The sequence below is a fragment of the Phaenicophaeus curvirostris genome, chromosome 3 (assembly GCF_032191515.1).
Source record: "Phaenicophaeus curvirostris isolate KB17595 chromosome 3, BPBGC_Pcur_1.0, whole genome shotgun sequence".
NCBI lineage: Eukaryota > Metazoa > Chordata > Aves > Cuculiformes > Cuculidae > Phaenicophaeus > Phaenicophaeus curvirostris.
Window position 1 is genome coordinate 16,837,830 of NC_091394.1, and position 16,601 is coordinate 16,854,430.

Consider the following 16,601-nt stretch of genomic DNA (forward strand, 5'->3'; position numbering starts at 1 on the left):
GAGATGTCCAACCAACAAGGCTGGGGACATCGAGGACAGTGCCTCTGCTCCCAGCCCCCATCAGCCCCGCCTGCACCCTGCCTCAGCCTCCTCCCTCTCAGGGCAGATGTTCCTGACCGGCACCTCCGGCATCTCCTGCCGGGTAGAGCCCAGATCAGGAGGGGCAGTCAGCAAGAAGGCCAAGCACCATGCTCCAGCCAACACCACCAAGAAGCAGGAGGCCTCCCTGCAGGATAATATCCCACTGAAAGCAAAAAAGACAAAGCCAGTGCGCCGGCTGGCCAAACACTAGAGGAGCCTCTGAGAGGTGAATCTGGACAAGGACGGAGCGGCGGTGGGCAGTGCTGGGACACAGAGAGATCCAAAGGCCGGTGCCTCCACTCACCCTCTCCAGCCCCAGCCCTCTCCCAGATCCCTGTTCCTTGTTTAATTCAGTAACAGGATTGTGTGTTCACTTGCCAGCACCTCTCTGCTTGCAGAACTATTTGCAGTGGGAGAGGGGGATGAGGGTGTTAACGCAGCCCCTGCCCAGCCCATGGTGACTGAGCTGGGCTTGGGACTGACACTGAGAGGTTGGGGAGACGGGGCATCACTCCAGGTGCTGAATACCCCTGGGAGCCCAGTTTTTACCACAGATTGCCTTTTTTTTTTTTTTTTTTGTGTGTGTGTGTGTGTTCTAAGTCCTCCTCTTGCAAAGCTCGTGTCCTGCAAAGACAGCTGTGCCAAGGTCCTGACCTTGCCTCCCAAACGGACAAGAGGGTGGAGAAACTCCAGAAGCTGTGGAGTTGGACAGCCAGGGGCCTCCCAAAAGGTTCTCCTGGAGCTCTGCAGAGAAGCAGCAGCTGTCCCACCAGCGTGCGCAGCCTAAGGGCTCCCTTCCACACGCATGTTCCTTGGCTTTCCCCAAGCTTGCTGCCCCCTGCTAGCAGAGGAGATTCCAGGGAAACAAGGGCTGTCTTTGCTCAGCACTTGGAGCTGCTTCTCTCCACTCAGCTGAGGCACAAAGGCTGCAGACCTCCTCCATCATGCAAACCTTGTGTGCCTGTCCCACAGGTCCCCCAGACATCGTGTGCAGGGAATTCCTTGGGAAGGACCAAAGGCTGGGGAAAGGAATGGATCTAGGTGGATGGGGGTGGGAAGCAGGGTGGAAAAGAGGAGCATGGAAATCATACGGTCACCAGTTCATGCAAGTTGGGAAGGACGGGGTGGGTAGTCCTTTAGACCTCAAGCTCCAGCAGTGCCAGTGAGGATGTCAGGCCAAGATGCTGGGGGGGTTCATCCAGTGGGGTCTAAAAAGCCTCAAAGGATTGAGGCCTGACATCGCACAGCTTCACATCTTCGCGTTGTCCACTCTAGGAATGATGGTGGCCATAGCGATGTGTCTCTCTCCCAGCCACCTTCTCTTTAAATCACTATAAAGAGCTTCCACATAGCAGAAAACGGCAGTTGGCTGCAGTTGTGAGACACGGTGACATCAGGAAAGCAGCTCAATCAGCAGCTGGCGTGAAGAAACCCTTGTGGAAGAAGAGGAGGAGAGCATGGCAGAGGGAGAGGTGTCTGCAGCCGGCTTCGTTGTGGGGAATGCAGACCTTGAAAGACAACATATCAGACAATAAAAGCTGATCTCCTATGGCAACTGTTATTTTCAAGTTGGGGGATGTCACTCGGACAGGATCAGGGGTGGCAGCGGTGGCAGAAAGCCGCGGGGAGCGTTGGACTCTCTGGGGAGGGAGATGGGACGAGCCCATGGGATAGCAGTGCTGAGGGCTGAGCCGTGTGGCTGGAGCGAAGCCGGCTGTCAGGAGCAGTGAGTTTGCACAGGGGATGGTTATTGTTATCACTCTTTTTCTTCTTTGAATTCCCCCGTGCCCCATCCAGACCACGGCAGCGAGGGCTTCTGGGATCTCCCTTACTGTGGGCACAGGAGCTGGCAGGGGCCGGGTGGTGACCGGCTTAGACCCTGAGGGCTTAGACCCTAAAAACGCAGCCTTGGATCCTAAAATGAGGATTTGGAACCTAAAATCACGTCTTGGGAATTGAGAATGCAGTGAACGTTTCTGCCCTAAAAATGAAGCTCTGCGCCTAAAAGTGAGCTTTGCAAACTAGAAATTAGGCTACATAAATTAGATTTTGACCCGCAGGAAGAGGGTGTTTGACCCAATTACTGACTGTTTGGACCCCCTAAAATTCAACCTCAGACCCATTAAACCCAGCTTCTGACGCATTTCTGAGTAAGAGGCTTGGAATCTGTGGTGTGCTGGAAGCCAGAATGTCTTCCTAGCAGCTCCAATCCCTGTGAACTGTCACCCTCTGGCAGTTCAAGTTTATGGCAGCCAAGTAATGCACAGTCAGACCCAAACCCCTCTGCTTTGTTAAAAAACACCTCCCACAACAGCCTCAACCCTGCGGCTCTAAAATGAAGCTCTGCAGAACAGCTAACCCTTTGTGCCCTTAAGTGATGCTTTGAACCCTCAAACACAGGCTTTTGAACCTCATATTACACTTTGGGCACTGAAATGAGGGTTTCAAAACTAATTATGCTCCTCTGGGGCACAAAACAGAAGACCTGAACCTTAAGGAAAGTGTTTTGGAACCCCATCATTCCCCCCCATGCAACCTAGAAACGAAGCTTTGGCTTCTAAACACAGGGTTGCGGGGGCTCAAAAAATGGGGTTGAGGGACTGAAAATGGATCTCTAGAAACAAAAACTTAAGCTGCGGGCCCTAAAACTGGGCTTCAGAGGAGATATCAGAGGACAGTCCTATGGAAAGTCCTTGGAACAATGCACACACCCACGAGCTGGTACCAGTCACTGGGGCTACACAACACTACTGCACAAATAACCAGAATCTCTAAGGGCTTTAGGAGGTGGGGGAGGATCCTACAGCGCATGTACTCACCTGGTGAAGAGGTGACACCAAACCGCAAGGAGAAGACCAGCCTACGTACTCCTAGCACAGGAACAACCTCCCCCCACACTCCTACTGCTCGAGGAGGCCTCAAAATGGCCTCTGGCAGGGCTGCCTTTAGGCTCAAGGCAGAATGGGATCATGGTCATATATGGTCATGTTGGCAGCTGGAGGGTCCCCAGGCAGCACCAGGGTGGGGTCTGTAAGCTGAGCCCCAGCTCCCCTGCACCCTGCCTCAGCCTCCTCCCTCTCAGGGCAGATGTTCCTGCTACAGGAAGCTTTCCAGAAAGTTCTCCTGGAAGTATGCTGGACACTTTAAAGACAGTCCCCTGGAAAGTGCCTTCTCAGATGTTTTGAAGCGTCCTGCAGAGCGTTTGCCGGCTGTCAGGAGCAGTGGGTTTGCACAGGGGATGGTTATTGTTATCGCTCTTTTTCTTCTTTGAATTCCCCTGTGCCCCCATCCAGACCACGGCAGCGAGTGCTTCTGGGATCTCCCTTAGTGTGGGCACAGGAGCTGGCAGGGGCCGGGTGGTGACACTGGGCACCAAGCTTCGGAACAAGGTGTGGCTGCCCTGAAGCTTCTTTTGGGGAGAAAAGCCTGTTCTGTGGGAGCGGGGCAGGTGGTTCTGCTGGCCCCGCCCCCCGCTGACTGTTGGGCGCAGCGTCATTCGAAAGGAGTAACCTCCAGCCCCAGCCGCCCCGCGCAGCCCGTGCAGAGCTCCTCGTCCCCGGCCGGCCTCGGCGGGCTCGCTCCTTGCCCAAAGACACGGGATCGCAGGTTCGTAGCAAAGCAGGGAAGGCAGACACTGCATCCCCAGCCTGGGAGTAACGGAGGGCTGAACGGGCAGCTGGCTCTGCGTGAGGGTGTGCCTGGGGTGGGTCTGCGCGGTCCCCCACCGCGTTGTGTTGGGGTGCCAGGAGCAGGGAGGAGCAGGAATAACGTGGAAGAGAGGGAAGCTGAAGACGTTTTGTCCAGGTCTTTCATCTTGACATTTTGTCCTGCTTAGCAACGTGTGGGAGAAACGCCCACTCTGTTTGGGACGACAGGGCTGGATGTCGGTTACGTAAGGGGTGGTTTTAGTCGTTGTTGTTTTATTGATTACTTTCTGAGTCCAAGACTTGCTGGGCCCACGAGGGTTGGGTGATACTGGGATGTAGGGGTTTGAGTGAATTTTCACAAGGTTCCGGGCTGGTGGATCACCCAGGGGAGGTGTCACGGCTCTGGTGCGCAGCAGCCCGGGGATGGATCTGGCTCAGCGGCACTGGGAGCACCCAGTCCCAGCCTTGCTCACAGGCCAGAGAGCAGCTGCTCCTCAGAGAGCCTCATCCCTTCCCTGTTGTCATTGCAGGATCTGCTCCATCCCCTCCCTCCGCTTCAGACGCACCCCGTGAATGCCAGAGCTGCCGATGAGGCATGGCTGAGGGGTGGCTGAGCCACGAGGAGACAGGGAAGGACAGAGGGCAGGAGGGCAGCAGGAGAGACTCGGACGATGTGGACGACAGCCTGCCCAACCTGACGTGGCTGCTGGACTTCTCCATCATCAGCGCTAGCATGGGCAACTCCTCCTGCTGCCCCAGCAGCCCGGACCCCCACAGCTGTCAGGGCATCCCCAGCTTTGCTGCACCGTGCTCACCCCTGGGCACTGACCAACTGTGCATGGAAATGCCCCAAACTCCCCGCATGCCCATCTCCTCCTCCAGCTGGATGATGGAGCACCACGTTGTGTCCACGCACCCTCAGCTGACGGCGGGTATTGACTACCAGACCAACCCCTACATCAAGCCACCCTACTCCTACACCACCCTCATCTGCATGGCGATGGAAGCCAGCAAGGAGCCCCAAGTCACCCTCTCCGACATCTACAAGTGGATTACCGACAACTTCTGCTACTTCCGTCAAGCTGATCCCGTGTGGCAGGTAGGACATTTGAGAACTCTTGCCCTGCCCCATCTCCCCTTATGGCTGGGAAGGGCCTTTCACAGCTTCCATCGTGTAAGAGAGAGCTCAGGGTCATTTTTGGAGTGGAAAGGTCCCCATTGCGCTGTTGGTCCCTGCATCTCCTCTTGACTCTGGAGTGAAGGTGTCTCTGTCTCCCACTTCAGCTTCCTGTAGCTTGCTGCCCTGCTCCGTCTCAGAGGACACTCTCCAGCACGGGTGGCTTTCTAGAATGTGGTGGGGCAGGAGGCACCTGGGTTGCTCCTCCCTCTGCTCTAGTTATTCCCAGCCCAAATCCAGAGCGTGCCAGCTATCCTGCACCACTGCTCCCCCAGGCAGGGCTGAGCTAAACCTTTCTTAGCCCCCCGCCCAGGAACTGTCCACCACCTCCCTGGGCAAGTGGGTGTCTGGAGGCTATTGAAGCCCACCAGAGAGAAAGGTAGGGAAGCCCTTGGTCCCTCTCCAGGGCCACAGGTGTTCCCCAGACTCCCTGTGCTGGGAAACTTATGGGAGGGACTCTATGGGAGAAGCTAAGTACCAGAATCTTGACTTTCTCTTGCAAACTCATGGCTGGATATTCACCACACTTTTAATTCAAAGTGTTCATTGACAGAAGGAAGAGATGCAGGAGGTACACAAGGTTCTTGCAGGGAGGAAGGATTAATATATTAACCCACCAGGAAATATGGCTGGAAAAGCAGAAAATCCTCTTTTTCTTTCTTTCTCTTCCCCATAGTCTTCCCCCCACCTCCTTTAAGCAGTGGCTGATGAGGATGCAGTGATTTTACCCGGAGCTCCTCTGGGCCAGAAGGCACCTCTGGGGACACACAGGGCTGGGGTGGGACAGCCCCCGTGCCTCTCCAGTTTTGCCCGTCCGGTTTGTGTCAGCCTGGCAGCAGGCAGACATGTGCCTGTATTTTAGCAAACCGCTTTCCCCACAACACTAACAGGAGGTGTGGGTCAAGCTGGGGATGCGAGGAGGGGTCTGATGGTGCTGTCCACCATGGTGATGCCACATGTTGCCGCTGGTAATGGGGCCACATGGATGTAAAGACCCTCCTCTTCCTCCTGGCTGCAAAGATGCTTCTCCACCAGCCTCCCCACGCAGATAGTTGCGGCACCAGCAGATGATTGTTCCACCTTGGTTTTTTTCTCTTTTTTCCCAGAACTCCATCCGGCACAACCTCTCCTCAAACAAGTGCTTCATCAAGGTGCCTCGAGAGAAGGACAAGCCAGGGAGAGGTGGCTTTTGGAAGCTTGACCCGCAATACGTTGAGCAGCTCAAGAGTGGTGCCTTCAAAAAGCAGAGGATGCGCCCAGTGCAGATCCTCCCAGCCTCCACTGCGAAAGCCCAGCAAGAAGCACAGCGTGGTGCCTCCCTGGCTGCTTCAGCTTGTGCCTCCAATAAAGTCCTCTCTGTCAACCTGGAGTCACAGCTGCTGCTGAAAAAGTTTGAAGAAGGTAATGGCAACCAGCACTGGAATCCAGTGGATGGCAATAGAGGGCTCAAGCGCAAGCAGCCCTTGCCCAAGCAAACAGCCAAAGCGTGTCGGCTTTCCAATTCCGCCTTGCTGAGCCAGGAGGAGCAGACCCAGCTGGAATCCCTGAAAGGGGACTCTGACCCCAGCCTGAACAGAGAGGTCTCCACTTTTGGGGATCTGGAGCTCTTATCTCCAGTCAGCCTCAAAACGCTCAACCTGGAGTTGATGGCACAAGGGCACCACTTTGAATGTCCCCAGGGGCCGGAGCAGGTCCTCACTGAGTCCTCCCAGAACAGCCTGAGCCTGGACGAAAGCTTCGTGTCCACTTCTTTCCTGCAGCATCTCTGTGATGAAGGGACAAGCGATCTCCTCTCAAATTCTGCCAATGCGGAGCAGTTGTTTGAAGTCAGCGATGCATCTGTAATAGCGGATGAGAGCAACTGGATCACTCTGGATTCCCTCTTGTAAGAGGCCAGTCACCGATCAAAGCCCACGTGTGCTTTAGCAGGATGCTCCCCCCACGCTACTGGGACTTCCAAGAACTGGATTCTTCACCTCTCCTTCGCTGTAGGTTATTAGAGGTAGAGTAGGCATCAGGTAGGAGTGAGCAGAAGCTGTAGTGTCAGTGGTTTGCCTTAGACTTGTTGAGAAGTCAAAGATTGTAGAGAATTTCTGTTTAGTAACAACAGCATTTAGGACCTTTAATGTTAGCAGCAATATTTATCGAGAGAGGTTGTAGCTTATGAATTAATAAAGAAGCCTTTAAAAAATCCCATTATCCTTGTTGCAATTTGTACTCAAATTTGGGGAGGGGGTGGGAGTGTGGAGGTGGGAGAATCATAGAATCATAGAACCACAGAATCGTAGAATACTTTGGGTTAAAGGGACCTTAGAGATCATCTAGTTCCAACTCCCCTGCCGTGGGCAGGGACACTTCCCACAAGATCAGGTTGCCCAGGGCCCTGTCCAACCTGGCCTTGAGCACCTCCAGGGATGATGCAGCCACAACTTCCCTGGAAAAGTTCTGCATTCCTTCCCCAGTAAAGCACGAGGCAAGCTGAGAATTGAATATCTTCCGGTCACGCAAGGGGCAGAGCAGGGCCTTGGGCTGTTGCTTTGTCCAGGTGCCACCGCCTGAAGTCCCCTGGGATGCCACCACATTGGTGGGGATAGTGTCCGGTGGGCACAGGGCTACAGGCTCTGGAGTGTGGTGTGGATGTATTTGTCTGTACTGATAAGGCCTCTCTTTATTTGCTGTTCTCATTCTATTTCCCTCTGTTGGGGCCTCCATACGGTGCCAAAGGGCTGCAGAGATTTGTGTGTGATTTCACCTTTTAATGGGGTGTTATTTACAATTAAAAAGAATAAATAAGAACAAGCCTTTTGCCTCCTTGTTCTCCTCCAGCCCCTCCTTACCCTGTCAGACCCTCTCTCCTGGAGGTGGGGGGACATCTCACCAGCCCAGCCCTGCCTGTACACCCGGCCCGGATACACAGATGCCCTCACCCCGCTCCGCAGCAGCACAGTGATTCCTCACGGGAAAACTGATGCACAAACAGCCAGCTGCGTGACAACGGCTACACGCTCTCTGTGGCACAAGGGTGGCTCTGTCCCGAGGCCTGGGAGCTGCTCCCAGCCCCTGGAGCATCCTTCCCTGTCCCTGCGCGGAGCTCCTGGGCGTGACATGGTGTAAGCACTCAACACTGTCCTTCTGCTCATGCCATGTTCCTACCTGCGTATTCACAGAATCACTAGGTATGGAAAGACCTCCAGGCTCATCTAGTCCAATCATTCCTATCAACCACTAAACCGTGCCCCTCAGCACCTCATCCACCTGCCATTTACATGACTCAATCCCCTCACTGGGCAGCCTCTGCCAGTGCCCAATGACCCTTTCTGTGAAAGATTAGTTGTAGAGAGCAACAAGGTCTCCCCTCAGCCTCCTCTTCTCTATCCCTCCACATGCCCTGTGAAACACAAGTGGCTTTGGAGACCTGGTGGGCACAGGAGTGTGAGCAGAGCTGCACAAAAGCTGCAGAAACAACCAAATCCTTGCAAAATCAACTAAGCTGAGAAGCAGTCGGGCTCTGCCAGGGCTTTGCAGAAAATCGGCACACGCTCAGCTGCTGGGGCAGGCGCGGTGGGGGCAGTGGGTCAAGAGGCAGCAGGTTTGGGAAGCTCCGAGGTGTTTTAACACAGGGTGCGCAGCACAAAGTGCGATCAGCATAAAAGCCCAAACTCTCCAATACTCTGTGAAATCAAGTTTTACTCATTACAACAATAAATGTAATAAATGATTCGTAGGGATTAACAGCGTTAACAGTAACAGCTTTCCAGGCAACTGTCACGGTCCACTCGTGGACGCGTGATGGTTCGTTTCATTTATGGTTTCAGAGCGCAAATAATTCAAAGAGTCAAGGGAGTCAAATTTCAGTCTAACCTGGCACTTTATTACTTATGCCCGTAAAGCGACGTACGATAGAAAGAGACAGAGAACAAGGAAAGAGATGGGGAGAAGAGGGAAGGAAAAGGGGTTCATGGCTACCACCACGGGTCCCCAGATGTCCGGCGTCTCTGGGAGACAAGGTCCAGAAGGCGTTCTGCTGTTTTGGTCTTTGATGGAGGTGATCCCAGAGTGGGGGGGTCTTCTTCTGTCTCGGTCTTCTGTTCCCCCCTAATTCAGCTGCTCCAGAGCTGTCTTTTATGCCAGTCAATACATGCCTTGCGCATTCAACTCTGGCTTTGCAGCCTAAAAATGTAGATTTATACTCTTAAAATTGGCTTTCATGTCCTATAGGCTTTGGATCCTAATAAAAAGACTTCGGGCTATATCAATGCGAGTTTTGGCTCTCCACATTTGAGTCTGTAAACTAAAGACTTTGCACCCTAAAAATAAAGCTTCATACCCTAAAATGAGGATTACAACTCTAAAATATAAGCTTAGTACCCCAACAAAGAAGGGTTGACACACTACAGATGAGGCCTTGTATTCTAAAAATTAGGATCTGGATTTGAAACTGATTCTTTGAGCCTTAAAAATGTTGGACCCAAAATATGTTTGGATGATACAATAAGGCTTTCAACAATAAAAAAATGAGGCTTTAAGGCCTTAAATGAGGTTTAGATGACGAGTCTGAACAATTACATTGTGGCTTTGTACCCTAGAATTCATGCTTTGGACTCTAACTATTACTTTTGAAACTAAAAATGGTACTTTGGACCCTACAGTGATAACTCAAACTCTACAACTGCAAGTCTTAGGAAGAAAGTGGCTTTGGCCCTAAAAATGGGAGTGTAGACCTGCAAGATGAAGCTTTGGGCCTTAAAATAAGATGATGGGTCCTAAAATTAAGACTTGGAGCTGCAAAAGATAGGCTTGGACCCCGTCAATGAGAATTTAGACCCTAAATCTAAAACTTTTGAGTTCTTTAATCTTAGGTTTGGATACCGAAATGAGGATTTAGAATCTGAAATGACCTTTTGTGTCTCAAACTAATATTTGGATGCTAAAAATGAGACTTTGCGATCTAAAACTGAGGTTTTGACCCTGAAAACTAAGCATCAGGCCTAGTTTAATGTATTTGACCTAAAATGAAGGTTTGGACCCTGAAGATGTGGCTTTGGGCTCTACGAATGAGCATTTGGAAATTAATAAAAGGAGCTTTGGGCCCTAAAAATGATGACTTAGGCTCCAAATTGAGGCTTTTGTACCATTAGATTTGTGTTCTGTGCCTTCAAAACGTAGCTTTGGACTACAAAATTTTACAGGCTTTGTGCCAAACCCAGGTAGGTTATGGCTCAAAGCCAAGAACCTGAGCTTTAAAAAAGCTTTTTTTTACCCAAAGAGTGTGCACACCTTGTACCAAGAGAGTGTTCATCCCTCAGTTGGGCATGTCCTTGAGCAGCCCGATGGGATGTGCTCTGAGCGTGAGGTTGGGCTGGGGATCTCTTGATGTTCGCTCTAAACAACACGGACCTGGGCCACGTACCTGTTTTGCTGCCTCAGGTGATGCTCCTGCTGCTCCTGGCACCCCAAGCCCTGATCGCTGCAGTCAGGACCACTCAGTCATGGAGGTGATGGGTGTGGTCTCCAGTGACTGGTGTTTAGACCTGAACTCCAAAAGGGAGGGCTGGAAGCTGTATCCTGCTAATATGGCCTTCTGAGGTTCTTTCAGCACAGACCAGAATGCCTCAGGCCTTGATTTCAGTAATTCTGCTGTCCTAAGTCCTGGTGGCTGTGGAGTGAAGACCTCAGGTTTATCGTACATCCTGGTCACAGAACTTGTTGACAGTAATTTCTGTCTGACAGGAACTTTCTTTTCTCCTTGTCCTCCTCCTCTGCAGCTCTGAGGTTCCCCTGCCTGCATTTGGCTCTGCTTTGCTGCTTGGCTGCCTTGTGTGGGTTTACCCTTGGGCTGGCTAGTCACAACCAGCTTTTTTCCAGCGGAGGTTTTTCCAGCGGAGTCCTGTGGGATGGCTGGCTGCCTCCTGGGAAAGGACACAACAGGGGAAATTTGCCTGAGAATGCAACAAGCCACGTGCCTGTGTGTGCAGCCACTGGCACCTCAACTGATGGCTGCGCTCAGCTCAGGAGAGTAAAATCCCTGCGTCAGGACGCTCGGCTGACAAGCAGCTGTCCCTGAGCAGAACCATGCAGGGGACTCTCCTGAAGGGCCAGAGAGGAACCAACCCTCTGAAATGTGGGGCTTCCAGCAGCCCCACCCCAGCCCTCTGAGCGCTGCCGTCACCACTGTTGGGCAGTGATGAATGGTATGTGTTTGGGGCTGGAAACGGATTCTTCCCTGGTCCAAAAGTGAACCTGTACAGACACCAGCCTCAGATTGCCTGCCTCACCTGACCAGAGACTTCTTCTGCATCACCGTATTCTTCATTTTCCGGAATCCTGGGATTTCAATATGACTCAAGCTAGCAGCAGCAGCTGAGGGCAGTTCAGCAAATGCCCCTGGAAAGTGGAAAGAGAAACCTTATCAGAAGAGCATCACTGGGATGCTGCTGGCCCTAGTGGAATGTAGACCTGATCAGTCTTCAGAGGCAGCCGTGGTCACCTTTGAGTACTTGAGGGGCTCCAGCTCCTTGTGTCCTGGAAAACCACACAAGATGGATGGAGGCACTCATCCAGTGTCACTTCCGCAGGCCTTTCCCAAGGGTGCCCATTGCAACCATTGCATCACCCAAACAGGTCATATTTTTGGACCTTCTCTGCAGACAGGGTGTTGTTTTAAGAGAAGCCTCTCAGATCCGGGGAAGGGATGCAACGACCACGCAGACAGCCAGGGTTTGAACTGCTGTCTTACCGGGCAGGTAATCCTTGTTGTCTATCAGGTTGTGGGCAGCTACAAGGTTTCTTGCCAGGCGAAACACTGGCCTCTGGACAGACACGGCCTCATCTCCAACCTGGATCCATTTGGGGATATTGTTGGAGGAACCAAGGGCAGCAACGAGCGCTTCTGGGATCTCCCTTAGTGTGGGCACAGGAGCTGGCAGGGGCCGGGTGGTGACACTGGGCACCAAGCTTCGGAACAAGGTGTGGCTGCCCTGAAGCTTCTTTTGGGGAGAAAAGCCTGTTCTGTGGGAGCGGGGCAGGTGGTTCTGCTGGCCCCGCCCCCCGCTGACTGTTGGGCGCAGCGTCATTCGAAAGGAGTAACCTCCAGCCCCAGCCGCCCCGCGCAGCCCGTGCAGAGCTCCTCGTCCCCGGCCGGCCTCGGCGGGCTCGCTCCTTGCCCAAAGACACGGGATCGCAGGTTCGTAGCAAAGCAGGGAAGGCAGACACTGCATCCCCAGCCTGGGAGTAACGGAGGGCTGAACGGGCAGCTGGCTCTGCGTGAGGGTGTGCCTGGGGTGGGTCTGCGCGGTCCCCCACCGCTGTGTTGGGGTGCCAGGAGCAGGGAGGAGCAGGAATAACGTGGAAGAGAGGGAAGCTGAAGGCGTTTTGTCCAGGTCTTTCATCTTGACATTTTGTCCTGCTTAGCAACGTGTGGGAGAAACGCCCACTCTGTTTGGGACGACAGGGCTGGATGTTGGTTACGTAAGGGGTGGTTTTAGTCGTTGTTGTTTTATTGATTACTTTCTGAATCCAAGACTTGCTGGGCCCACGAGGGTTGGGTGATACTGGGATGTAGGGGTTTGAGTGAATTTTCGCAAGGTTCCGGGCTGGTAGATCATCCAGGGGAGGTGTCACGGCTCTGGTGCGCAGCAGCCCGGGGATGGATCTCACTCAGCGGCACTGGGAGCACCCAGTCCCAGCCTTGCTCACAGGCCAGAGAGCAGCTGCTCCTCAGAGAGCCTCATCCCTTCCCTGTTGTCATTGCAGGATCTGCTCCGTCCCCTCCCTCTGCTTCAGACACACCCCGTGAATGCCAGAGCTGCCGATGAGGCATGGCTGAGGGGTGGCTGAGCCACGAGGAGACAGGGAAGGACAGAGGGCAGGAGGTCAGCAGGAGAGACTCGGACGATGTGGACGACAGCCTGCCCAACCTGACGTGGCTGCTGGACTTCTCCATCATCAGCGCTAGCATGGGCAACTCCTCCTGCTGCCCCAGCAGCCCGGACCCCCACAGCTGTCAGGACATCCCCAGCTTCGCCGCACCGTGCTCACCCCTGGGCACTGACTCAGTGCGCATGGAAACGCCCCACACTCCCCGCATGCCCATCTCCTCCTCCAGCTGGATGACGGAGCACCACGTTGTGTCCACACACCTTCAGCTGACGGAGGGCATTGACTACCAGACCAACCCCTACATCAAGCCACCCTACTCCTACACCACCCTCATCTGCATGGCGATGGAAGCCAGCAAGGAGCCCCACGTCACCCTCTCCGACATCTACAAGTGGATTACCGACAACTTCTGCTACTTCCGTCAAGCTGATCCCGTGTGGCAGGTAGGACATTTGAGAACTCTTGCCCTGCCCCATCTCCCCTTATGGCTGGGAAGGGCCTTTCACAGCTTCCATCGTGTAAGAGAGAGCTCAGGGTCATTTTTGGAGTGGAAAGGTCCCCATTGCGCTGTTGGTCCCTGCATCTCCTCTTGACTCTGGAGTGAAGGTGTCTCTGTCTCCCACTTCAGCTTCCTGTAGCTTGCTGCCCTGCTCCATCTCAGAGGACACTCTCCAGCACGGGTGGCTTTCTAGAATGTGGTGGGGCAGGAGGCACCTGGATTGCTCCTCCCTCTGCTCTAGTTATTCCCAGCCCAAATCCAGAGCGTGCCAGCTATCCTGCACCACTGCTCCCCCAGGCAGGGCTGAGCTAAACCTTTCTTAGCCCCCCGCCCAGGAACTGTCCACCACCTCCCTGGGCAAGTGGGTGTCTGGAGGCTATTGAAGCCCACCAGAGAGAAAGGTAGGGAAGCCCTTGGTCCCTCTCCAGGGCCACAGGTGTTCCCCAGACTCCCCGTGCTGGGAAACTTACGGGAGGGACTCTATGGGAGAAGCTGAGTACCAGAATCTTGACTTTCTCTTGCAAACTCATGGCTGGATATTCACCACACTTTTAACTCAAAGTGTTCATTGACAGAAGGAAGAGATGCAGGAGGTACACAAGGTTCTTGCAGGGAGGAAGGATTAATATATTAACCCACCAGGAAATATGGCTGGAAAAGCAGAAAATCCTCTTTTTCTTTCTTTCTCTTCCCCATAGTCTTCCCCCCACCTCCTTTAAGCAGTGGCTGATGAGGATGCAGTGATTTTACCCGGAGCTCCTCTGGGCCAGAAGGCACCTCTGGGGACACACAGGGCTGGGGTGGGACAGCCCCCGTGCCTCTCCAGTTTTGCCCGTCCGGTTTGTGTCAGCCTGGCAGCAGGCAGACATGTGCCTGTATTTTAGCAAACCGCTTTCCCCGCAACACTAACAGGAGGTGTGGGTCAAGCTGGGGATGCGAGGAGGGCCCTGATGGTGCTGTCCACCATGGTGATGCCACATGTTGCCGCTGGTAATGGGGCCACATGGATGTAAAGACCCTCCTCTTCCTCCTGGCTGCAAAGATGCTTCTCCACCAGCCTCCCCACGCAGATAGTTGCGGCACCAGCCGATGATTGTTCCACCTTGGTTTTTTTCTCTTTTTTCCCAGAACTCCATCCGGCACAACCTCTCCTCAAACAAGCGCTTCATCAAGGTGCCTCGAGAGAAGGACAAGCCAGGGAGAGGTGGCTTTTGGAAGCTTGACCCGCAATACGTTGAGCAGCTCAAGAGCGGTGCCTTCAAAAAGCAGAGGATGCGCCCAGTGCAGATCCACCCAGCCTCCACTGCGAAAGCCCAGCAAGAAGCACAGCGTGGTGCCTCCCTGGCCGCTTCAGCTTGTGCCTCCAATAAAGTCCTCTCTGTCAACCTGGAGTCACAGCTGCTGCTGAAGGAGTTTGAAGAAGGTAATGGCAACCAGAACTGGAATCCAGCGGATGCCAAAAGAGGGCTCAAGCGCAAGCAGCCCATGCCCAAGCAAACAGCCAAAGCATGTCGGCTTTCCAATTCCACCTTGCTGAGCCAGGAGGAGCAGACCCAGCTGGAATCCCTGAAAGGGGACTCTGACCCCAGCCTGAACAGAGAGGTCTCCACTTTTGGGGATCTGGAGCTCTTATCTCCAGTCAGCCTCAAAACGCTCAACCTGGAGTTGATGGCACAAGGGCACCACTTTGAATGTCCCCAGGGGCCGGAGCAGGTCCTCACTGAGTCCTCCCAGAACAGCCTGAGCCTGGACGAAAGCTTCGTGGCCACTTCTTTCCTGCAGCATCTCTGTGATGAAGGGACAAGCGATCTCTCAAATTCTGCCAATGCGGAGCAGTTGTTTGAAGTCAACGATGCCTCTGTAATAGCGGATGTCAGCAACTGGATCAATCTGGATTCCCTCTTGTAAGAGGCCAGTCACCGATCAAAGCCCACGTGTGCTTTAGCAGGATGCTCCCCCCACGCTACTGGGACTTCCAAGAACTGGATTCTTCACCTCTCCTTCGCTGTAGGTTATTAGAGATAGAGTAGGCATCAGGTAGGAGTGAGCAGAAGCTGTAGTGTCAGTGGTTTGCCTTAGACTTGTTGAGAAGTCAAAGATTGTAGAGAATTTCTGTTTAGTAACAACAGCATTTAGGACCTTTAATGTTAGCCGCAATATTTATTGAGAGAGGTTGTAGCTTATGAATTAATAAAGAAGCCTTTAAAAAATCCCATTATCCTTGTTGCAATTTGTACTCAAATTTGGGGAGGGGGTGGGAGTGTGGAGGTGGGAGAATCATAGAATCATAGAACCACAGAATCGTAGAATACTTTGGGTTAAAGGGACCTTAGAGATCATCTAGTTCCAACTCCCCTGCCATGGGCAGGGACACCTCCCACAAGATCAGGCTGCCCAGGGCCCTGTCCAACCTGGCCTTGAGCACCTCCAGGGATGATGCAGCCACAACTTCCCTGGAAAAGTTCTGCATTTCTTCCCGAGTAAAGCACGAGGCAAGCTGAGAATTGAATATCTTCAGGTCACGCAAGGGGCAGAGCAGGGCCTTGGGCTGTTGCTTTGTCCAGGTGCCACCGCCTGAAGTCCCCTGGGATGCCACCACATTGGTGGGGATAGTGTCCAGTGGGCACAGGGCTACAGGCTCTGGAGTGTGGTGTGGATGTATTTGTCTGTACTGATAAGGCCTCTCTTTATTTGCTGTTCTCATTCTATTTCCCTCTGTTGGGGCCTCCATACGGTGCCAAAGGGCTGCAGAGATTTGTGTGTGATTTCACCTTTTAATGGGATGTTATTTACAATTAAAAAGAATAAATAAGAACAAGCCTTTTGCCTCCTTGTTCTCCTCCAGCCCCTCCTTACCCTGTCAGACCCTCTCTCCTGGAGGTGGGGGTCACCCCACCAGCCCAGCCCTGCCTGTACACCCGGCCCGGATACACAGATGCCCTCACGCCGCTCCGCAGCAGCACAGTGATTCCTCACGGGAAAACTGATGCACAAACAGCCAGCTGCGTGACAACGGCTACACGCTCTCTGTGGCACAAGGGTGGCTCTGTCCCGAGGCCTGGGAGCTGCTCCCAGCCCCTGGAGCATCCTTCCCTGTCCCTGCGCGGAGCTCCTGGGCGTGACATGGTGTAAGCACTCGACACTGTCCTTCTGCTCATGCCATGTTCCTACCTGCGTATTCACAGAATCACTAGGTATGGAAAGACCTCCAGGCTCATCTAGTCCAATCATTCCTATCAACCACTAAACCGTGCCCCTCAGCACCTCATCCACCTGCCATTTACATGACTCAATCCCCTCACTGGGCAGCCTCTGCCAG

The 16,601-nt window shown here is 53.5% G+C and overlaps 2 protein-coding genes across 2 annotated transcripts; both read left to right on the plus strand.

Annotated features, from left to right (window-relative positions):
• The first annotated feature begins 4,323 nt into the window (after window positions 1-4,323).
• On the plus strand, window positions 4,324-6,794 carry LOC138718486 (forkhead box protein J1-like). Its single transcript, XM_069852992.1, has 2 exons — window positions 4,324-4,827; window positions 6,012-6,794. Exons 1-2 carry the CDS (start codon window positions 4,324-4,326, stop codon window positions 6,792-6,794), a joined length of 1,287 nt encoding a protein of 428 aa, XP_069709093.1.
• A 5,928-nt stretch (window positions 6,795-12,722) lies between these two features.
• Window positions 12,723-15,190, plus strand: LOC138718487 (forkhead box protein J1-like). The gene is made up of 2 exons (XM_069852994.1): window positions 12,723-13,226; window positions 14,411-15,190. The coding sequence occupies exons 1-2, from the start codon at window positions 12,723-12,725 to the stop codon at window positions 15,188-15,190; spliced, it is 1,284 nt and encodes a 427-aa protein (XP_069709095.1).
• The last annotated feature ends 1,411 nt before the right edge of the window (window positions 15,191-16,601 follow it).